Source organism: Sander vitreus, chromosome 3 (genome assembly GCF_031162955.1).
Source record: "Sander vitreus isolate 19-12246 chromosome 3, sanVit1, whole genome shotgun sequence".
In the NCBI taxonomy this organism is placed as follows: domain Eukaryota; kingdom Metazoa; phylum Chordata; class Actinopteri; order Perciformes; family Percidae; genus Sander; species Sander vitreus.
The window spans coordinates 12,625,004-12,648,951 of NC_135857.1; the positions used below are offsets into that span (position 1 = coordinate 12,625,004).

Here is a 23,948-nt window from a genome sequence, read left to right on the forward strand (position 1 = left end):
TCCCCACTGCTTACTGTAGCTAAGGTAGTCAGTAAGGTAGCCATCCACAGATTCAGTTAATCCTGTTTAACATTAAAACGTGATTTATAAAATCATGCCAACAATTGGCAGAATTGTCTATTTTAATAACTGAGTATTCTATGCGGGGGGAAAAAGGTATGTATAAAGGCTTAAGGCCGCCCTACACATTATTTGTTGGGCGCAGTTTAATATGCAACTTTATTTTATACAATATGTGTAGTAGGGGGTCCCTGCTCTGTCTGTCTTTCAGTTAAGGGGTCCTTGGCTTAAAAAACGTTGAAGACCCCTGTATTAAACTGTAAAATGAATGAAGTATGCTCTAAATCTATAGAATTGTTGTAATCAATCCAAAGATAAACACTAAATTGAGATATCATTCTGCTAAGTGTTGTATAAGTTTCAAAGACTACTTTTAGAATCAACACATTTTCCATTACAATGTCCCTGCATGCACTGTACATTCCAGCTGTGTTAACCACTGAACAGTCCCTATAGGATTTGCTAAGTTTGTGATAGAAAACATGGCTGCTAGTACATGTTTTAATGTGAGTTTGATCTTTTAGTACGGTGTGATTTAATTGAAATGAGGTTGTGATTACCTGATAATTGGGATGATTTGTTTAAACATACAGTCTCTGTGGGTCTGGAAACCACAGGTCTCTGTGTCATTATAATCAAACAACGACAACAACAACTAATTATCGTCACATAAGCTGAACCTGTTGTACACACATGTATGTCATTTCTCGGCTAATATTTTTTACCATAAGACATCATTCTTGGCACAGATCCAAGCAAAACCTCACAGGAAATCATGCTGTGTTGTTCCCAGAATGCACTATTTTTATCAAGACAGCACAAAAGGGAATTAAAGACACACACTTAATCAGATATGAGTGGAAGGGCATGTTCAATATCTTATACTGTAATATACTGTAGTGTGATGGACAGTAGTTACAGAAAATATATGCTATCTTAAAAACACGCTTACAGATGTAGAGACATGTGGTCTTAGTAGTAAATAAAAACTATACACAATTACATTTTGCACAAACTACTTTGTTAATAGCTTTCCTCTTCTGTCATGTAATAGCTTGCATGTATGGTAAATGAGTTTAAGGGAACCTTAAGTCAGTAGCACATCATAGTTCTACACGTCTCTTGTTAGTTTCTTTGGTCTATGTGGTTAGTGCTGAAGGTTTCATGACGTAAAAAGACAGAAGGCAGATAGAAAAGACAGAAGGTAACATTATAGCCCTACATGTCTATTTTTTCTTTCTTTTGGTCTATGTGGTTAGTGCTGATTAGTCGCGTGATGTAAAAAGACAGAAGGCAGATAGAGGTGGGGCAAATAAGCTGCAGGGTGGAGGGAGGAGCAGTCGGGTGCAGGAGGTCTCTAGATGTGTGTCGAGAAATGAGTCCATGGCTTTGGTGTTCTCCTGTCAACAGCTACTGAGACTGACGCAAGCTAGCGGAGGCAGGGGGACTGGCACGGAGCAGAACAAGCCCCTCAGCAGACAATTGGAACAGGAAGCAAGGAAGGAAAGGGTCTTTCACCCAGAGGAAGACTGGCAAACTCATTGGGATTGTGACAAGACAGCCACACAGTAGCTCCAGAGACCACCCATTGTAAGAGCATCAAACACACACACACACACACACACACACACACACACACACACACACACACACACACACACACACACACACTTAAAAGCAGAGAGAGAGAACTGAGAAAGACAGACAGACTGAAAGCTCTTTAGGTCAGAAGTAGAATATCTCAATTGATTGTAACACTGAGAGGATTTCAATTTTGGTGTTTCCCTTCTTGCATTTCTTTCCTGTGGGTAAGAAGAGAAAGAGGGAATAGGATATTTCACTTCTTTTTTTGAAATACTGTAGTTTTTCATCGCTTCATTAAGTATTCTTCACATGCCCCACAGCCACAGACGATAAGGACACAGTGAGAAGGTAAGACTCAATAATTGACTTTACAAGTACATCTTCTAGATAGATTACCAGTCTAAGCTTGGCACAAATATGTCATTTGTTGTAGGAGACCTAATTAACATTAGCATGCACACTAAAACAGAATAACGCATTGTATATCTTGGTTTCCATAGCACCTGCTCTTGGCCTCAGTGTTATTCTTAAGGTTTTCAATGTAAAGACAGCACCTCCAGGCAGATATACTGTCAGACAGGGGGAGGATTCAGAGTGAACAAATGCAGCAGTTAGTTGTTGGACACCTACATCACTGTAAGTGTATCTCTGCATTCTGACTGTAGAACTAAATAAGCAGTATGAAGTGACAGAACTATCAATTCTACAGAGTAACCACTTGTCTAAATGTGGTGAAATAGAGCGGCTACACTGTGTTTAGTGATTGTATAAGAAAAGGATTTATATGCTCCTGAAAGTGGTAGAAAGTGGCCTTAACATCTTCAATTCAGACAGAAAGGAACCTAAATGTTCAGACTTAAGTCCTAAAATCAGTCAAGAGAGAAAGAGTTAAGAAAATAACCAATAATCATATACACAGTAAGTCAGCTACAGTTCTTTTTGAAGAATTTACATGAGGAAATTGCACATGTACATGTTTGGGAAACAACATATGACACTGTTCCCTCTTTACATCATTACCGCCAAGGTTATGTTTTTGATTTCGGTCTTTCAGCAGGATTACAAAAAAACTACTGGTCCGATTTGTAGCATGGGGCCAAGCAAAAACCATTACAATTTTGAACTGGATCTGAATCACGGGGCGGATACACAAATTATTTTTCACTTCTGTTAACATTGCGAGACAAGGCATGGCCTTGCCGGAGTTCTGCGCACTCCGAGTGCCCTTTCATAATGTGAATTTACTGTGTATTTTCCTATGTATTAATCAGACTCTCAATTTATCATCTCTCCTCTCTCTCTCTCTCTCCCTTCGAAAGGTCCACTGAAGATCAGAAGATGAACAACACACTGTCAAACACTTCCATCAAGTGTGTTCGGGATACCAGTGTCACATCTGTGATTTTCCCCTGCCTATACAGCATCCTCTTTATAGTCGCCCTGATACTGAATTCCCTGGCTGCATGGATCTTCTTCAGCATCCCCAGCTCGTCAACATTTGTTGTCTTTCTTAAAAATGTGGTAAGACATAAGGGCTTTTGCTTTATACATTTTGTCTGTGCAGAAAAACAACAACATACAGAAAACCCTTCATTAACAGGTGGTGGCTGACTTGCTGATGACCCTGACCATCCCTCTGAGAGTCTTAAGTGATGCAGGTGTGGGTCACTGGCAACTACGCGCCTTCCACTGCCGATACTCTGCTGTTCTCTTCTACATCACCATGTACATCAGCATCCTCTTGCTGGGCCTCATTAGCCTGGACCGCTACCTGAAGATAGTCAGGCCCCCCGGGAGGTGTGCCCTGCAGCGGGTTCGTGTTGGTCAGGCGCTGAGTGCTGCTGTCTGGGTGGTCATGTTGTCTTTAGCATTACCCAACGTTATCCTAAGTGACCAGCCGCCACGGGTTTCTGGAGGCAGACTGAAGTGCACCTCCATGAAGAGCAAAGCCGGCCTTCTCTGGCATGAAGGATTCAACTACTTCTGTCAGGTAGCTGCTCAATCAGCATGTTCTCATGAATGGGTCCGTATGATATAGTACGGAAATGAAATACAGGAATAGGTTGGCTTTTTGGGAAACATCAGGTTTGTTTAATTTGTGCGAAGACTGAAGTGTAAATCACACATAATGTGGTTTTACGGGGGTTATGTGTCAGACTATTTCTTGGCCAGGAGCAAAGACAAAAACCACAACTTGTTTTTACACAAGTCAATTTTAGATTTTTGGACGGATACAGCATGTCAACGTGTTAATTAGTGAGCTTCAGACGTGCTGGTATGTGGATTTTCTTATCGGACAGAGGCAGGCTGTTTCCAGCGTTTGTGCTAACCATATTTACTGCGCCGACATGAGAGTGGTGTCAATTTTCTCACATAACTCTTAACAATGCTAATGTTTTGTCGATGTGTACTTCCAGGTGGTTTTCTGGGGCACGCTGGCCTTGATGGTGGTTTGCTACACGTTCATCAGCAAGAAGGTTTATGAGTCATACAAAGCCTCAAAGAGCAAATCTCAAGCAGTCAGTCGCAGAACCAAGGCAAAGGTTTTTGTGGTGGTGGGGGTGTTTTTCATCTGCTTTGCCCCCTTTCACTTTGCACGCGTTCCCTACACTCTGACGCAAACTGGCAGCATGATGAGCCATTGCCAGGCCCAGAATATTCTCTACATCGCAAAGGAAACCACCCTGTGGCTGTCGGCCACTAATGTGTGTCTGGACCCGCTTATCTATGTGTTCCTGTGTAAGGTGTTTAGTAAAAGACTGGCAGCTGCAATCTGCTGTAGGCCACTCCACAAAGGTGCCATGGAGTCTCACACAGCAACATCAACTCAAATGGAGATGTCACAGATTGGCCAAAGTAACAGACTGTCATATAGTGGGATGTCACAGTAACACGCTGGACAATGCACAATGGAAAAATAATAAATGTAACTGTCAAGGCGTGATGAAACACTGCCTGAAAGTGTATTTTACTTGTAAATAGATTCTATTTTTTTTATCGTGATGACAACGGTTTTAAAAAAATCTCAAATGAATGCAAGGTGATCCAAATCTGTTGAATTGGCAATGCTACAAGACTTAAAAATATGCAATTATGTCTGGAGGTGGTCATGAAGTTTCATGCCAACAATGAAAACTGTTTTTGATACAGAACTAACCAAGCACTTCTGTCCCATGTTTTGCAAAGTCATCCACCCCATTTCCTTAAGTGTCCTTACTGTCATCATCTACTTCCTCTTCTTCTCTAATCTCATTCCAACTGCACTTTCCCTATACAAAACGTTGGCAAGAGGGTAAAATCTTGACAGCACATATTCTCCAATGATTACACCACACAGCCAATGTGATCAAGGACCGAATGATAACAAAATGTGGACTGTAGTAGATACTGCTTAAAGCTATTACTTAGGTGCAATATAAATGACAATAGTAATACAATTCATATTTTTCATAACACAATTGCATGGCGTTCAACTTTTATGACTACAGACTAATATTGCTCTGCAGATTTGATGTTTGATAACACTGAGCATAACCAAACCTAACACTGCTCAGTTAAGCTGTTAGCAAGTGCAAGTAGAGCATATAGTCTTTCACTATATTGCAGTAGCTTTACTGAGTCAAGAGTAGAAAAGAATTGGAATAAATTGACTTTTTCAAACACTGCAACACCTCGAAGATGGGTTTCAGGACATTCACAAACTGCTTCTGCAGGATTAATGTCACCTCCTACCTGATTTAAAATTGTGTCTGCATTCGGGTCTGATTAATGTAATAATGAAATATGATCATCCTCCATTCCCACCCTCTGTCGGCATCGACAGAAACTGATATTTGGGCAGGAAATTAATGAGCTACAGAGTGGTTGTAGCGGCGACTGCAGCCGGGGAAAGGACCATTCGTCACCCTCAGATTAAATCCTCTGACAGATGACCCCGCAGTAGTGAATTATGAGTAATTTGAAATGACATTCATGGAAATTAAATAATCCTTGCACATAATATTGCCTGGCGGTATGCACAGACCCAAGTTGGGGGACAGAAAAGAGCCAGAAAAATAGTGGGCAGGTAGGTAGGTACTGACAGTTTCTTGATGAAACAAGGTGGTAAAGCTTGCATGTCAGAGACACATGTGAAGTCTACATGTCAGTGATGCCAATCAGCAGAAGTTAATACAATGTTTCTTGTCAAGAAGCAGTCCCCAGAGTAATGGCTTTTAGGCATCTTATTAAAGCTTAGACTTAGGCTTTAGGTCAAAAAAGTCATGTTGACACATTGTTCAATTGTTAATGTGCAGTAGACTCTGCACCATGCAAAGTACGAATAGAACAGAAAAGCATTGCTCATTTTTGGCCAGCACTAAAATAAAAAACTCTTTTTTTTTACAGAATATAACTCCCAAGTAGCTTTAAAATGGGCAGAGTTCCCCTATACTTAGTCAATCTTCTCTGTCCCAAGTAATGTTAAAGTTCTTTTTTGAGAAACCCTTTGTCAGAATTAGCAGATAAAGGTAGGCTACTTGTATGTCATATTTCCTCATACACAGCTTAGATATAATCTTCTAAAATAGTAAATTACGAGATATCGAAGTTATTTTTAGAATTTAGTATTTCCTAGTAAATGCAGTGCCACTGCGTATTTTCAGCGTGTCTGAAACAGACTCTGTGTTGAGAACTAAAAGTAGGCTAGATAGTAGAAGTTCACAAAAGCAATGCAACTTGGTAAAAAGAAAACAATGCTGCTCTGCCAAATGTCTTCAAAGGAATGAAACGTTGATAATAAAGAAAAGTGATTTAATAGTGATAAAGGGATGGTGCACTCCCAGGCCGGTGGGCAGTTGTATCCGCGCTAACGGCTCCTATAGTGGTCTTTGCTCCAGTCTGGCACCGGCAATGCCATCCAGCTCTGCAGCTCGGCGCGCTATTTAGTATTCACAAGGAAGAGCGACGCGCACGGCCGCGGGCGCATGCACGGGATGCGTGTGTGTGTGTGTGTGTGTGTGTGTGTGTGTGTGTGTGTGTGTGTGTGTGTGTGTGTGTGTGTGTCCTACCAAAGCAGATAATTAGCTCCACACTAGTTCATTATAGGCTAAGTCTTAAATAGGCTATTATATTTGGAATATCCATTTAAATATTCACATTTTCCATGAAAAAAGTAACTCAGATGTGTCCAGTTTGGGACGTAGCATAGCATTACTGTATGTGCTGGAGTACATTTTCACATTATTTATAGGCTTATACAAGTGGACACCTGAGTATTACCCCCATATTGAAATACACCCAAAACATGCTTTTAGGGATATTGTAATCAAATATATTGACTGTGATGTCATAATGCAGCAACAAAGTAATCTGTATTTTCTGTCTTTAAAAAACTACTAATCGATTAAAGATTAAGGCTGGTGATAGTCTGTGTTTTTTTAATCAATAAATCCCATTAAAGACCCAAACCACAGCCTGATAAATCTTCTTCCTCCAAAAACACATCAATGAGCAACATCTTGTTAAAAACACATCAATGAGCAGCATGTTGATAGGAAGTGATTAGCTAGTAGTACACAGGTCATACTGTAGCTGCATACTACAGGTGACTATTCTGCCCTGCAAAGGCAAAAGACCTTAACTCGCTAGAGTGTGAAACTGAGAAAAATGACTTTAAAGTTTCTGTTTTTTCCAGACAAAAGTATTATAGGTAGGACTCCCAAAATTTGACAACTTGTTGCTATAATGAAGAAATGTTTGTATGCAAAAAATCTTGAGCTCAAAATTGACCTTTCACCCTTGTTTGGCAGTTATGCCGCGTTCTATTTACCTTGAACTCGGAAGCCGGAGCTGGGAATGACGTCATACCCGAGTTGAATGCGTTCTATTTAAAAGTCGGATTTTCATTGTTTTCATTAGCTCTAGCCCGGTTAGCTATTGTTAGCAATACCAGTTGATAACAACGCATTACGCCGTTTTTTGTGCATGCAAACAGCGTAACATGTCCACAGATAGAAGTTGAACATGCCTGTGTGAACGACTGATTTAGTGACACAAATAAGACAGAAGTGCTTATAACTTTATGTTACTGCAGCTTTTCACAACTGTTGATACAGGGGGCAGCCATGTTGGATTTTGAACTCGGGCTACTGCGAGGTTGTACGAGGTTTGACCTCGTTAAAACCGAGTTGCGAGGTAAATAGAACGCGGCATTACTGTACTCTGCCTTTGTATCATGTGCCAAAAACAAGGAGTCGTGCAAAGGCAAAAGGCAGTAACTGACATATAATCAATATTTGCTTGCTGTTCACCATACTTACATCCATTATAATAACACCTAACCAAGGTCTAGTCATCACGGTATTTGTTTTAAATTATATAGAAGACCGTTGGTTGTTCCTATTTCGTGCTATAATGATCAGGATAGTGCGGCAACACTAACACAGTTAAACAGTATGACAGATAAATTACTTTGCAGTACAGTATGAATAAATACAAGACATATTTTCTCAATAAAGATAATTTAATTATAATTGAATACAAAGGTATATTTATTGTTTAACAATAAATATATTATGTTTAACACTTTTGCAAGGCACTGTTACTTAAAGGTCTGATCCTAGAATCGCCCCTGGTTAAGGGTTAAGGGCCACCAAACTGCTCAACTCGACTTGGATTACTACTTTTTAATTCTGAGATAACATAGACAGAGTTGACCGACCATTTAGGTTAGCCTACTTTACTTTATTACTTATTATCGATTACTAGCTTAGTGCTATTATGGATTTGTGTAAGCTCTGACATGAACACCTGCAAGAAGGAAATATGGCTCAAACATGTATGGATTGTTGTGGATAGGCTACAGCAGATGACGTGCATTGCTATGGATTATATCTTCCATGGATTATATTGGATTGCACGGAAAGGTAGGATGCCTGTGTATTTAATAATTGGTTTTCGGCGTCTGATGTGAGGCTCCGCCAAGTGAGGAGGTGTGTCAGCATCAACGTTAGCGCTACGTGACACAGATTAAATTTAGCTAGCTCCGGGCTGTCACTGACATTGACAGATCTGAACCAACGCCACTTTATGTCAAAGATGTGTCTGTGTATATTACGTGGTTTGGTGACAATTAAAAGCGGCAAACTTTGACAGTATGACAAAGCCAGAGTACAGTAACATCACGGCGGCACAGTAACATCTCTCTTGATGCCTGGCTAAACAAAGTCAGAACACCTTAACTCAACTTCAGCGTGCCGGAAAAAAAGGCAAAGAGCCTTAACAGCTGTCAACAAATGACAACAAATGTTATAATAAATATAACTGTTTGTGCAAAAATGTTGTGTTTGGGGGGCGCTCGAAGGGGGTCTCGCCCAGACAAGTTTGCAAACTCTAAAATTGATTTTTTTTTTTTTTTTAAATAAAATTAAAAAAAAATGAAATGTCAAATGTTAAATGTTTCTTATTATTATAATTTTTAGGGGGGCTGAGATTAACTAAAAAGGGTCTAAAATCGCCAACGCTTTCACAGTTTAACCCCGTTAGACTCTGACGTCAATGAATCTTGAAGCTTTCGCTGTGCGCGCTCCTGCGAAGTGCTTGCACTTCTCGGCGGGCACGCGCCGGGCTACAAGCTACAAGGCTAACGCCACGTGACATTCCCGCCGGGTCATGTGATCGATCTACATCCTCCTAGCTGCCGTCAACTTTTCCCGAGCAGCAAATCCCAAACAAACGAACATGGCGGACTATGAGGAGCGGCAGAGCCTGCTGGGAGATGGGGACGAGGGCTCGTCCACCGGCAGACACACAGCCGGAGGAGCCGGCAGACCGATGCTGGCCATCTGCGACCCCAGCCACATACTGCACCGAGTGCTTGTACTGATATTCATGTGCTTCTTGGGATTCGGTAAGCAGTGATAAGCCCTAACTTTCATAATGCATCCTGAATGGTTATTGTGGAGATTTGTGACTAAGTTCAATAAGTTATATTCGGTTAAAGGATTGTTTTAGTCTCGTTACCCACCATGGCTTAACGAGAAGTTAAAGACATGCAGTATCATTGTTTAAATGCAGTATGTTAATGTAGTTCATTTGTTCCAGGAAGCTACTTCTGTTATGACAACCCGGCTGCACTTCAAACTCAAGTCATCCAGGTAATTCATTCTCTGTAAATGCAAAGTTGTACTGGTTGTTACACCATAAATGGAGCAATTCACATTTATCGCAGCACAACTGAAATCTGCACAATGAGCCAACCAGAACAGTCAAATGAGCCTACTCCTAGATGCTGCCATTAGAGGACCTGTGTTTCACACCAAGATTTAATGGTGAAAACCAAAACCATTGAAGTGACTGACTTCCAATGAGCTTCCTCCCTGACTGTACTAGGATCTGAGCCTGAACACCAAAGAGTTCATGCAGCTGTATGCCTGGTACTCCTGGCCCAATGTGGTTCTCTGCTTCTTTGGGGGATTCCTGCTTGACAGGGTTTTTGGCATCAGGTACGAATACCATTGAATTACATCTATTTTGAGTACAGTGTGTCCATCATTATAAGTGAAAGTGAAAGAGTTAGTGTAGCTTTTTGCCTTGTCATCTTTCATTGTTTTTTTTTGTTTTTTTTTAATAAAGGCTAGGAACCATCATCTTTTCCCTCTTCGTCTGCGTTGGACAGGTAGGTTCACCGTGAAATCCAGATGTGAAATGTATTCTATGAAAGACAGAATATAAGTACCAACATTAATATGCTAATTTTTAATAGTCTATAGGTATCAATAGGTACAGCAAAAGGATAGCAATTCCATCATTTTCTTTGCTGTATTTTAACTTTTCCAATCTGCTCAGGTAATATTTGCTACTGGAGCTTTGGTAAATCGTTTCTGGCTGATGGAAGTTGGACGTTTCGTATTTGGGTGAGCGAATAATTTTGCCTTTCTGTATTTTACAAACAATCTATCAACTTTACATACCAGGGGCAAGTTATTTGCACCTTTACATATGCATGATATCACCACAAATCTGGTAACTTTCAAAAGAGTAGTTTTTAAAGTGCTCATATTATGCTTTTTGGCTTTTCCCCTTTCCTTTATTGTGTTATATATATTTTTGTGCACATTATAGGTTTACAAAGTGAAAAAGCCCAAAGTCCACCCCAAAGGGACTTACCATCTCCAACAGAAAACACTGTTCACAAACTGCTCCAAACAGCTCTATTGTAGTCCAGCCTTTACTTCCGTGACGAACGTGCGTCACTTTGTAACACTGAGCATGTGCGACTCCCAACAAAGATGGAACAGAAGAGAGATGCCTCACTCTGTAGCTAAAACGGAGAAACAAAAAATATTGTGTTTTTTGACAATTAAACCATGTAAACCTATTCTGATATAACCTCTAAATGCAATTATGAACCTGAAAATGAGCATAATATGAGCACTCTAAAATTGGTCAGGGACCTTCTACACCTTCTCCCCCTCCCTGTTTTCTTTTCCTGAGCAGTATTGGAGGAGAGTCTTTGGCCGTGGCCCAGAACACGTATGCAGTCAACTGGTTTAAAGGAAAGGAACTTAATCTGGTGTTTGGCCTTCAGCTGAGCATGGCTCGCCTGGTAAGGACACAGAACATGGAGATAATTCATGCTTTCAAATAACATAATGCTTTCTCGACTGTAGCCATGGGAAATGAGCCTGCTGTATAAAACACGTCATTAATATTGTAGACAACAACACAGCTTCCTCAATTTGCTCAAAAAAGTGCTAACACTTGGTTTTTGCCCTGACGTAGCCAAAATTTTACTCCCATGACTGATCAGCTGTTTCCACTGTCGCCATCTTCCTGGATATTCTATTAATTTGTCTCCATATCTGGAAAGCATGAAACATGGCCAATATTAGCTGACATTAAAGAACAATTCAAACTTGCCCAATTGAACCAAATTCCTGTAGACCTCTCCATTTTTCTATCATATAGATATGATATAATATATGTTTATTGGCAAATTAAAGTCATGCAGAGCCTATAGCGGCAACCACTGAACAACCTACGCTGTAGCCTAGTTTATTCGCTCCTAGTCTCGCATTGCCAGATCCTCCTCCAAAGCGCACTGAACGAGGGTCTGGCTGCTCCACATAGCATTCGGATATGGTAGGAAAACGTGCTCTGGTTCAATGGCATTTCTTTAAACCAGTCAGAATTGTCATGGGCGGTGCTAAATTCTGCACAGAGCCGCTGCAAAATAGTCGTGCGAGAGAAAACTGAGATTGGACAGATAGTCTAGCTAGTCTGGATTTACCCTGCAGAGATCTGAGGAGCAGTTAACCATAGTCCTCATAAATCCACAGAATTTAAAATTCCAACACAAAGAAAACGTAAGGAAATGGAAAATCCATGCATCCGGCAGAATTAGCTGCAGCACCAGAGCAATCCCGGAAGTGGAATGCGAAGGATATAGACTAATTCGCTCCAAACCAGTTGACAGAACGCGCTTAATTCGCTTTTTTTGTGACATTTTTAAAGTTTGCTTAACATTTGCTTGACAATTGAATGGAAACCCAAACGTATGCCTTACGTATTCACCCTCCTCTCTGCTCGTCTCAAGGGCAGCACAGTGAACATGAACATCATGGGCTGGGTGTACAGCAAGGTCTCAGACCTCGCTGGCTCTCCTGGACACACCGCACTAGGTGCATCACTCATGATAGGTAAATATCATACGATTTTGCTTTAGCTGGGGGGTGGCATAGGTGCCTCACTGAAGGGAGAGACTTGAAATTGAAGTGTTAAACATGAAGACTCTGGTTACGTGTGCTTTATCTCTGTCTCTGCTAGAGATACTAGATCCTTTCCTTGTAACTAATGATCTCAGATAACACAGCCAGCAGAGACCGAGAGAAGTGTTATACAGAACTAAAAGTGCTATCGCCTGCTACAGATGAGTCACATGAGTTAGAAAAAGTGTCACTTCATATAATTTTCTCTGGAGTTACTTCTTAGGCATGCTAAAAGTGCTTCCACTTTTGCACAGCTAGCAGTTTGTGTTTTCTTTTATAGCCCGTCTCCATTGCCACTGTTAATCTGACCATTTTAAAATAAATTCATATGAACAATAGAATAGAATTAATCAGCAGGCATCCAAATTTGAACTCCTTGATAATCTAATCACCAAAGTATAACTTGAACTTACCATTTCCTTACTTTCTTTTTTGTCTGCTCCATATGTACTTATTTACTTATGTCTTTGATTTCTTTTTTTCTCTCCTTAGCTGCTGTAACCTGCCTGTTTTCACTTATCTGTGCCTTGGTGTTGGGATACCTTGACAAAAGAGCAGAGAAGATCCTCCACAAGGAACAAGGCAAAACGGGTAATGTTTTCTAATATTGTGACTGAGTTCCAAATCACATGTTTTTCTTTTTGCTCTTAGTATGTACTGCAGCTGCCCTTACAAAGTACATGCTGTTGCATGCAGTATGCATACAATAGCATTGCCCCTTGAACTTTGACTCTCTTCTTCATGTATGCTGGGCAAAGGATTGTGGGTTTTATACAGTATTTGACATACTATGTATTGGGACATACTAAATCTGGCATACTAAATAGTATGGTTATTGGAACACAGGGTGTGTCTTTTTGTCTTTAGTTTTTCCTCTTTGGCCTTCTCTGTCAATAACTACTAGAATGCTTTTCACAGTAAACATGGACCCTGACACAGTGTAAGGCCATGTTTTGTTTTTCTTGTTATCTTCCTAAAATTGACATTCTGGCCAGACAGTTCATTGGCTTTAGCCTTTTCTCTGTTGTGGTGTGGCTTCTTTCAAGACGGGGACAGATCAATTCACTGAGTTCAATCCAGTGTGTGGTATACCTTTCCCTTTGGAACTAAAGGGCTTCTTTTGTCAGAGAAGCCGGTCTTCTTCTTTCACAGTTGTTGAAAGCAAATAATGCTCTCAAGCTGATCTGCATGTGTGTTAATTTTGCATATAAGGTGAGGTGATCAAGTTGACCGATGTGAAAGACTTCCCCTTCCCCCTGTGGCTCATCTTCATCATTTGCGTGGCCTACTATGTCGCAGTTTTCCCCTTTATTGGACTGGGACAGTGAGTATTGCATCAGTGCCACCTTCCACTCACACACACACACACACACACACACGCAAAAACAACTTTCTTTCAAAGGCCTTCACACATCTTTAATACACCCAGAACATTATCTCGTCTGTATAACAAAAGAAGTCAGTTCCTCCCATCTTTCTAATTCAAATTTTAGCATGTATCGCTAAGCCATTCTAATCCATGACATTGAGTTGTACACTTTATTTATTCTAAATCTACGTTTGCGATTGGCCAGTTGTTTATAGAGCAGAGCTATACAAGGGTTATGCGTTGCTACAGTGTTGAAAGATGAAAACGATTTTTATCACACGCTCAGTGCTCACTTTAACTGCACAATCAAATGCAGTTAAATCAAAACTGGTTTGCCATAAAGTCTACTTTTATGATGCCAATAATCAGTTTCTTTGACACTGTCATATGTTTTAGCATCGAGGTCATAGTTTAGAGATGGTGTTGTACTGGACTGCATTAGATGCAGGCTGTTCCTAATATTCTGCCCCCCTCGTATATGTAAATAGGGAGGACAAAAAAGTAGAAACACCTCTCCATGTGTAAAATAGTCCAGTACAACACCACCTTCAACTTTGAGCTCAGTAATATAACTGAATTTACACATTTCTGATGATGTCATCAATTACTGAACATTATGAGCTTTGTAAACATAAAAGTCATGGTAGGGCTGTTGTATTAGATTGTACAGGTGTATTTAATAAAATGACCGCCTTGTGGATTTTTCTAATGTCAACAAATCCCATGATAAGAACATAACCACCAATGCTGTTTGACTTCCAACGCCTCTCTGTGTATATAGTTTCACTTAAAAAAAAGAAAAGAAAAGCGAAGTAATTTCCCAGCTGAAGTAGTTTATAGCAAACACCGCTCACAAAGGAGCAAATATTGTAGTGTAGACTATTTAGCTGCGTATTACTACACATATGGGGCACATACTGTATGTGGTTGCCGAACTGTTAGGTGGGATTGACCCTTTAAACTTGATTTGAATATTGCCAGACTTCTCCTTTGACTTCTTCCCTGTGAAAGATTTGAACATTTTGAGTGCTGGAGATTATCACCAAAGTTTCAGATTTTCTTTTCCCCATAAACATTTACTCCAACTATAATTGCATACTAATTCTGAAAATAGGGGCTTTCAATCAATCAATCAAAATGTATTTATATAGCACTTTACAGCAACCAGCAGGTATCCAAAGTGCTTTACATCAAGAATCAAGTATAAAACAACATATCACACAATAAACAGAATGAAACATATAACACAGTAAAATCAGAAAAGGTTACAAAGAAACAGGAGAGTGAAATTGTCACACCACTACTACGTATTAAAAGCCAGTCTAAACAAATAGGTTTTGAGTTTGGACCTAAAAAGAGCTACATCCGTAATAGTGAGAATATCAGAGGGTAACTTGTTCCAGAGTCTCGGGGCAGCAACTGCAAAAGCCTGATCACCCCACCGTTTATACCTTGACCTTGGGACTTCTAAAACCAGCTGATTTGAAGACCGCAATGACCGGTTGTGCTCATGCAAAGTTAAAATTTCGGACAAATACTCCATTTAAGGCCTTGAAAACAAACAATAAGATCTTAAAATCTATTCTAAAATGCATAGGGAGCCAATGTAGGGTGTAGAGAACAGGAGTGATGTGTGCACGTCTAGATGTATTTGTTAAAAAGCGAGCAGCAGCATTTTGAACAAGTTGAAGGCGTGAGGTGGAGGTCTGATTCAGACCAACATAAAGAGCATTACAGTAATCCAACCTTGAACTAATAAAGGCATGAATAGCCTTTTCAAGATCGTGCCTGTTCAGGAAAGGCTTAACTTTGGCCAGGAAACGAAGCTGGAAAAAGCTCATTCTAACAACATTACTGATCTGCTTGTCAAATTACATGCTTCGTTCAAATTAAGAAAATTTTGTGAAGCCACAACTTAATATCATTAATACAACTAAGCAGGGAGTTTAGTGCAACACTGTCATTTGCTTTGATAGGCAAATACATTTGCAAATCATCTGCATGAAATGACCGGTTGTGCTTGCCTATAATAGCCCCCAAAAGCAACATATATAAAGAAAACAGAATGGGGCCAAGCATGGAACCCTGGGGTACCCCACAAGAAAGAAGAGCAGCTGACGAGGAGAGGTCCTATTTGCCAAATAGGAGCTAAACCATTTAAGTGCCGAGCCTCGGATGCCTACACAATGATCAAGGCAAGAGAGGAGGACTGCATTGTCCACTGTGTCAAAAGCCGCTGTGAGGTCCAAAAGCACTAAAACTGTAGGATTCCCGGCATCTACAGACAAGGCAATATCGTTGTGTACTCTCAATAGGGCAGACTCAGTGCTGTGACCTGATCTAAAACCAGATTGAAATTCTTCAAACACAGAGTTCTGTTGTTAAAAGGCTTGTACCTGTGTGAAAGTAACTTTTTCCAAAACCTTTGAAAGAAAAGGCAGATGAGAGCCTGGTCTAAAATTGGACAACACTGTGGGGTCAAGATTAGGCTTCTTAAGTAGGGGCCTGACCACAGCATGTTTAAAGGCAGCTGGGACAGAACCTGAACTAAGACAAGAATTTAAAGTATAGTAGACAATGGTGCTATTAAAAATCTCCTTCACCATTCTGGCGGGAACAATATCTATAGCTTTGTATGCTGAAATGATGGAACGGCATTTTTGGTTTAGTGCTTGATGAAAATATCTTGACCCTTACTCGTCCTTGAGTAAAGAGAAATTATAATTCACTTCAAGATGTTTTTTAGTTAAATTGTTCAGTTTGAATTAAATCGAGAACTTACATTAAAGTCGTACAGTGCCTGTGTTGAGCAAAGAACATTCAACACTGCAACCTCACAATGCTGTGTACGGGAGGGAGAGGGAGTCCGAAATGGAAAGAGGTTTGACAAATAGGTTTGCAGTGAAAGAAACCAATTGAAGCTATCGCGACCTGCATTTCCTTCTCTGAAAGGCACTCTTAAATCACTTAGCAACTGACATGGTTTCTCCACCGAGGGTCAATGCTTACAGAGCAAATACTTGTTATGCAAATTGAGCAGAAAACAATGTATGGAAGACCGAGAGCTACCTGCCGCAGGAGTCAACTTGATTTCCTCTTCTCTTGTCCTCACATCAATATAAATGTTGAGCAGCACTGTGTACTGTGAGCCCATCATCTTGTCTTTTTATTTACAGGGTGTTCTTCATTGAAAAATTCAATTTCTCCCCGGCTGAAGCCAGAGCTGTCAACAGGTAACTCAGATCAGTTGTAATAGGCTGTTGAGACCATTCTACCTTAAGGCACTAACACCATTATAGTCTGCTGTTGCTGATCTATCTCCTTTGTTGGCTGCATGTTTCTTATTCTAATGGATGACTGCTTTTGCCAGTCTGAAAAAGCAATTTGGCCAGAGTTTTAGTTGAGAAATGTTACTACAGCTACCCGAAACTGGAAACATGTTAGACTTTTAGTCTCCCTTTGCCAGACCTTCCTCCACAGCGCTGCAGAAGAGGGTCTGGCTAGTCCACACAGCATTCCGGGGTGGGAGAAAAATTTATTGGCATTTTTTTAAGCCACTCAGCGCCGAGCGGAGCCACGGTGGCACTGCAAAATAGCCTGGGAAGGAACTTGTCTTGGTCGAACATGTGTACTTAAAAAAGTTGTTTTAGTTGTGCAACAGAAAACTCAGATTGGACAGATAGTCTAGCTAGCTGTCTGGATTTACCCTGCAGAGATCTGAAAAGCAATTAACCACAGTCCTTATAAATCCACCGGAGATTAAAATTACCAACACCCAAGGTAACGGGCATCCGGCCTAATTGAGGGACATATGGCGGAATTTCCTGCGGCACAATCCCGGAAGTGGAACGTTATTTATATAGACTAGAAGACTTTTAATATCCCATAGAACGTAAACCAAATAACTTGGTATCACGCTCCTAAAGGCCTACTTCAGCAGATAGATTGTCTTTACTCAGATTTCTGTCATTAACCAGGATAACATTTCAATTAGTTTAGATTCCAGTCATAAAAACGGACTGCCCTTCTCTATCTTTGCCAGTATTGTGTACATCATCTCAGCCCCTGCATCTCCACTTCTGGGCTTCGTGGTCGATAGGACGGGGAGGAATGTGGTTTGGGTAATGATTGCCGTGGTCGCCACACTCGCCGCTCACATGATGCTGGCCTTCACCTTCTGGAACCCATGGATCGCCATGGTAATGCCCCTGGCAACCTTTTGCACTATACTCCACCAAAGTCTTATTTTGTACATTTTTTAACATTCGTAGGATGAATTAAGTGAAGGAATTGTGCTGTCGATAAATGTCAGTACATTCACTGGGCGCTGTTAGGTTAGTGGTGTCCAAGTGAGATGGAAGAATTGTGAGTCATAGTGGGTGTGGATACTAGTTTCTAAAGACACAAAGTCTTGGAGAATTGTTGACCTACTTGTAGTTGCAAACCCATTGATTGGCAGTGCAGGAAACCTAATTTGTGTTGTATTTGAGTGTGCTTGCAGCCTGCATATAAAGAAATGATAACACTGATATTTCTATTTAATATAAAAAATAAAAACTACTATATTAAATTCTTACTGGATAGCAGTAGGAGTTGAACAGGGTTTTGCTTTAAGAATGGAATAAACATATATTTATATAGCACCATTTATTAATTTCCCATCTAGAGTGTTAAATGCATATTTGCATCATGCAATAAACAAGCTATTTTAGGTAATCCATCATACCACGGAATTATTTGGAGAGCCCTAACATAATAAAATGAACGACTGCATGTGTGTCATCCATTGTTTTCCAGTCCCTGCTGGGTGTCTCCTATTCCTTACTGGCCTGTGCACTGTGGCCCATGGTGGCCTTTGTGGTACCTGAGCATCAGCTGGGGACGGCTTACGGCTTGTATGCACCTTTTAATGGCAATGTTATGACTGATGGTGCAGCAAGGGAGGACTCGCGCACACAGATCAAAAAAGGGAGATTTAGACCAGAGTCTGGATGTATTAGATACATTCCTCGTGGCTAGGCCCGAGATGTTTGACAAGGTGCACTTGTAGAGTCCCTTACATATAGGCTGACTCATCTTGCATGCCTCATCATGCCCTGAGGAAAGTTCAGCATGGACTGAAACGTTTGCACTTTTGCACTCCATGCACATTTGTATATTTTATGACTGTCTGTAAGCCCTGTAATGTATCAAATAGAAACATTAAAAATCCAGACTCTTATCTAAATCTCTTCTTTTGTTCTCTGTGTGTTAGTCCTCCCTTGCTGCAATGTATTCCCCCCCCCCCTGACTATCACACCAGAGAAGGAGAGGGTGCTGCTCAACCTTTGCAAACCAATGTTCTGACATTTCTACATATTGACAGTTAAACGCATGCACAGTTATGACTGTTAATTATTTATATTTTTCACTGACACTGATGTTGCCTTCGTCCACCAGCATGCAGTCGATCCAGAACCTGGGACTCGCTCTCGTTGCCATGGCAGCAGGAGCCATCCTAGACACCAGAGGATACCTGTTTTTGGAAATGTTTTTCTGCATCTGCCTCTGCTGTCAGTATTTTCTGTCCGTTTGTGTGTGGGTTTTTGAGATTGCAGTCTTTCCAACTCCTGTTAGACACATTTGAGTGACAAAAAGTTACTTGTTTCTTGCAGTTGCGCTGATGGCAGTGGTGATGCTGTACTTTGTGAATTATCTCCGAGGTAAGAGAAGACTGAAGCCTTGAACTTTCCCACTGCTTCACTTCTCTCAATGCCTCTCCATGCTGTCTCTGTTTGTTTCCCCAATCTACCCCTGTCTTATTCCTTTTTCTCCTGTGACATCTCTTCACTTTACTCACCTCTCTTCAGCACACCACTCTCCTTGCCACCAGACTCACTCGCCTCTTAATCTCTCCGTCTCCCTCTCTTGCTCCAGGAGGAGAATTGAACCTGTCAGCCGCAGCAAGAACCAAACTCCAGAAAGAAGCCAATTCAGACGCAGAGTGAGTACCATTGACCCTCCCCCCTCCAGCTTTTCCACCCACTTTTCCCAACAATTAGACAAGCATCTCAGAAACCTACAGTATTGAACATTCCACTCATATAATCAAGTGGTGCAGGCATGTTTTGGAACACTTGTAAGAGCTACTAATTGGCCGAACCTGCTGCAGTCAATTTAATCCAGATCTACTGAAATTGGTAGAGTGTCTATTGCATTCATTCTCGTCCAATGTGGTAGTTACAGTCAAGTGATGTTTTTGTATGGATTTGTTCTTTGATCCTATATTCTACACTCCAACCACATGACTCGCATGCTGAGTTGCAGAATAATGCTTAATTTTACTGTTTATCCCCAACTCCTAGTTTTAATATTGTACAAGGTTCAGAAGTGTAACGAGGTGATAAGTCACGTCATCATGGATGTGTTGCCTGAGTTGGCTTTCATTTATCCTTGAGTGGTTGTTACAGCAGAACTGCCCATGGTCCTGCCACTTATAAGGTACAGTGTGTCAATTATCACTGTCGATGCAGATTTGTTTCCAAGTATTCAAATTTAAAGAGAAAGAAACCTTTTCAAACTACACGTGTGAACACAGCCGGAATTAAAAAAAAAAAAATAAAAAAAATAAAAATACAATTTTTTTTTGTGTCTTATCTGATCCAGTTATGGTTTATTATAAACAAATTCTAAACTATAGTGAAAGGGAATTCATTCTATGGACCGTTTTGGTGCTATATGTACTGGCTAGCCTTGCTGTGGTGGCAAAGCACTCATGCAAAAAAGTTTGTTTTCCATTAGAGTTCATGAAACAAGACTTAAAAATTTGGAGGAAATGCCTGCTATGTCAGCAGACCAAGTGGGTACATTTATTTAGGTTAGGCCACATGTAAATAGCACACCACCTGTGGGTGATTTATTTTGTATGTAGTTTCATACCTAAAACACGAACCACACATGGTCTCTTGATGGGTATGACTACTTTCTGTCACAATTGAGGTTACATCTGTTTCAGTCTATCTCCCTTTGTTATATGTATCTGTGTAAGCTATATAAATAATATGTTCTAAGTTACATATGGCTGATGCTGTGTGAAAATACAGACTGATATTTTCTGGTTTGTTCTGTGACTGATATTTTCCAGATGATGATGATGATGATGATGATGAGGGAACACATTCAGTCCTGGGCTTCAGAGCCAGCAGGCTGCACTGTCTACCCCAGAGCTGTCAATCAACTGCCATGGGGCGGGACTGCACTACTGACTCCGCCCAGTGCTGTCATCTGTGACTCTTCCCATCAGAACTGAGTGTCTGGCCCCGGCTATTACATAACCAACCCTGTATAATAGCTTATTATGTCGCTATCAGGACACTGACAAATGAAACAGTTTGGACACGACAGTTCCTCTCTTACCTCTCATACTGACTTCATCTCCTCCAATAGTCACTCTCCACTTTCTCCTGTGTGCGTGTGTTTCCTCACTTACTGAAGAAAGTTAAGACGCTTTGAACATTTTAAAACATTTTAAATGTTCAGCTAAAGATAATACTTGTATCCTTTGGATATATATATATATATATATATATATATATATATATATATATATATATATATATATATATATATATATATATATATATATATATATGAGATAGATAGAGCTTTATTGTATTACATGCGGATGCAACTCACAATATAGGATTCCTATTTTGATTCAGTTGCTTTAAATGTATATAGGGGTAACGTTGTGGATGTTTTTATGTTACTTTTTATTACAAATTGTTTTCAGAAAGACTCTGTTACTTGCCTTTTTGCAGACAACTCGACAGTTAATTTACGTACGCATCAGATGTCAGCATTCACAATAATTGTCGACCAAAATCCTCCTTACTAGACATTCCTTAGTGAGTTCATATTCAATTTTAATCATATGCGTCATTGACCTTTTATGGTGCATAATCTCAAAAAGAGCATAGCTCTTTATTATTTAAATCTTTATTGCTCTATTCTTTTATTTCTTAATTTCTTTATCCGCTCTTCGCTGGTTTCAGAGGATGATAAAGAGTTATTTTCTGTGGCATCATCAAATGGCACATTACTATAATGATAAAGTTAAGAAAAAGAGAGGCACGCTTTGGAATGCATTTACCCGTGTAATCAAACCACTTTCAACTTTTCACAAACTGTTTTATTAATGCGACCTTTGAAAGAATCAGTTCCACTCATAAATAATGTTTTATAGACTGTTTTGCTCGTTTATCAAGCTCAGGTAATGAACTTCTTGAAAGCACTGCCCCCAAAATGTTGCTTGCTTCGTCTGAATGGGACAAAATATTCATGCACTCTGTTTAGCTCTCACCATTCTAGTAATTTGGAGAGAGATGTATCTCCACGTGTTGTTACCAGGATGGCAGACTGGCTGATGAACAGACACTACCTCAGTTGGGCATCAAAAATATTAAGTAACTTTTACTCTGCAGCGCTGTGGAGCTATAGGTTTGGCAAGCGAGGCTATAAGAGTAACTTAACACCCCCTGGAAATCTTGCTTTTTATGACCTCCCACAGTTCCAACTTCCTGTTTTTGCAGGAGTGCACTGTGTCCAAATGGTGACAGGTGCAAAAGGACACACTTCTGTTCTGACCGCACAGTGTTGCTGCGTGTGGTTAGAAGTGAAACAGACTTGAAACTTTCAACCAGAGAGGGTACAAACTCTGCATTTCAACCTGGTGTTAGTTTACTCTTTTTAAGCCCAACACATGTAATAAGACAGGCAGTAGCATGACGTTAAAATGTTGTGATTGCGCATTAAAATGACCACAGTGTCACACAGCCAGAAACCTGTCACTCATTTGCACTATGGTGTTGTGACAGCAGGGCGGTCTTTGCTTAACTGAGAATATTTGTGTTAACTGTTATTGAGCTGTGTACAAGAAATGATACGATTTGAGAAATTACAGAAGATAATTGTACAATCAAAGGCAGTGAGATTGCAAGGAAAGGCATTACAAAAAGTTTTTCTGTAGAACCAAATCACATTTTGATACCAGCTTGTTAATGGAACAATGGAATTTGATGAAGATGATAAAGATGGCGATATTATTATTATTCCTTATTATTATTATTATTATTATTATTATTATTATTATTATTCCTGCAGGAATAAAAGGCAACCCAGTAAAGTGATAGGGGGTGAGCTTGCTAGACTAGCACCCATGTCTGCTTTTGGCTTACGCAACCGGTACCTCTCAAGGCTGGGCGCACAGGTATGCGCACACACACACACACACACACACACACACACACACACACACACACACCAACCACTCATTCAAACAGAAATGCATTTATTAATTTATTCAGCCTCTAATCTTGAGGGTTTTACGATTACACTTTATAATTAACACCAGCAATTCTTCCATTTCCACTTTGCTCTTTTTTTCCCCTTAACTTAATCGTTGTCCTCTCAGCTCCCAGACCACTACTCTACTCATCTGTCATCACTTGCCCACAGGAGTATTCTAAAATGATGCCCTTCATTCAGCTGGCTGCTCCTCCAATGCTGTAGCTCTGTGGCTCCAGACAAGTATGCACTAAAAAAAAAAGGATGCTTACAAAGTGTCCCTGTTTGAACAAGATATTGATGCACTTTTTTTTTTTTTTTTAAACCTTCAAGGTATTTCTAACCTTTACATGACTGACTGTTGTTCTGGGTATTCAGACTGGTATCAGGTTTTTTTCTCCATTAGTATCAACATACAGATTATTTTTGGACCTATCTTCAGTTGTTTTTTTATTTGCTTTATACTGGTGTTGTGTTGTGCCTTTTTATAGAAACCTCACAACATGAATACATTTGTTTCTCAGGAGATTGTGTCCTATAAAATTGGACTGATGCTTTATGGTGCCTTGATGCTGTTTTAGGGTCTGTTTTAGAGACTCAGCCCTCTGCAAACAACAGAGGGCACTGATTCCCTCAAATGTTTGTCACCTCTGGCCACAGTATCATTGCTTTTTAATAACTGCCTTTTAGTATTTACAGTATCAGGTTATACTTCTGCTGATCCTTCAGGTTGCAATAAGTTAGAATAGTGTACACACATAATGCCGTGACTTCTGTGACCTGTTGAATGTTGCCAAATAAATATATTTAAAATAAATAAAAGGAATTATTAAACACAGCTTACAGTGTTGGTACAGTCCCAG

The 23,948-nt window shown here is 40.2% G+C and overlaps 2 protein-coding genes across 6 annotated transcripts; both read left to right on the forward strand.

Moving 5' to 3' along the window:
* The first annotated feature begins 1,385 nt into the window (after window positions 1–1,385).
* LOC144515304 (P2Y purinoceptor 13-like) lies at window positions 1,386–7,091 on the forward strand. Of its 2 annotated transcripts, XM_078246025.1 has the most exons (5): window positions 1,386–1,650; window positions 1,965–1,992; window positions 2,964–3,165; window positions 3,245–3,634; window positions 4,062–7,091. In XM_078246025.1, exons 3-5 carry the CDS (start codon window positions 2,983–2,985, stop codon window positions 4,533–4,535), a joined length of 1,047 nt encoding a protein of 348 aa, XP_078102151.1. In that variant the 5' UTR covers window positions 1,386–1,650; window positions 1,965–1,992; window positions 2,964–2,982; the 3' UTR covers window positions 4,536–7,091. The 2 variants fall into 2 exon arrangements, with proteins under 2 accessions (XP_078102151.1, XP_078102150.1); XM_078246024.1 differs by lacking the exon at window positions 1,965–1,992 and having other exon boundaries at window positions 1,387–1,650.
* Window positions 7,092–9,281: 2,190 nt separating this feature from the next.
* Window positions 9,282–23,923, forward strand: mfsd1 (major facilitator superfamily domain containing 1). 4 transcript variants are annotated; one of them, XM_078246029.1, is made up of 16 exons: window positions 9,282–9,532; window positions 9,727–9,779; window positions 10,015–10,127; window positions 10,258–10,300; window positions 10,471–10,538; window positions 11,122–11,230; window positions 12,221–12,323; window positions 12,885–12,983; window positions 13,605–13,716; window positions 16,938–16,994; window positions 17,804–17,960; window positions 18,559–18,656; window positions 19,201–19,313; window positions 19,416–19,463; window positions 19,678–19,744; window positions 22,903–23,923. In XM_078246029.1, the coding sequence occupies exons 1-16, from the start codon at window positions 9,364–9,366 to the stop codon at window positions 23,144–23,146; spliced, it is 1,653 nt and encodes a 550-aa protein (XP_078102155.1). In that variant the 5' UTR covers window positions 9,282–9,363; the 3' UTR covers window positions 23,147–23,923. The 4 variants fall into 4 exon arrangements, with proteins under 4 accessions (XP_078102155.1, XP_078102154.1, XP_078102153.1 ...); XM_078246027.1 differs by lacking the exon at window positions 22,903–23,923 and adding an exon at window positions 20,885–22,582 and having other exon boundaries at window positions 9,284–9,532; XM_078246026.1 differs by lacking the exon at window positions 22,903–23,923 and adding an exon at window positions 20,888–22,582 and having other exon boundaries at window positions 9,284–9,532.
* Window positions 23,924–23,948: the final 25 nt, after the last annotated feature.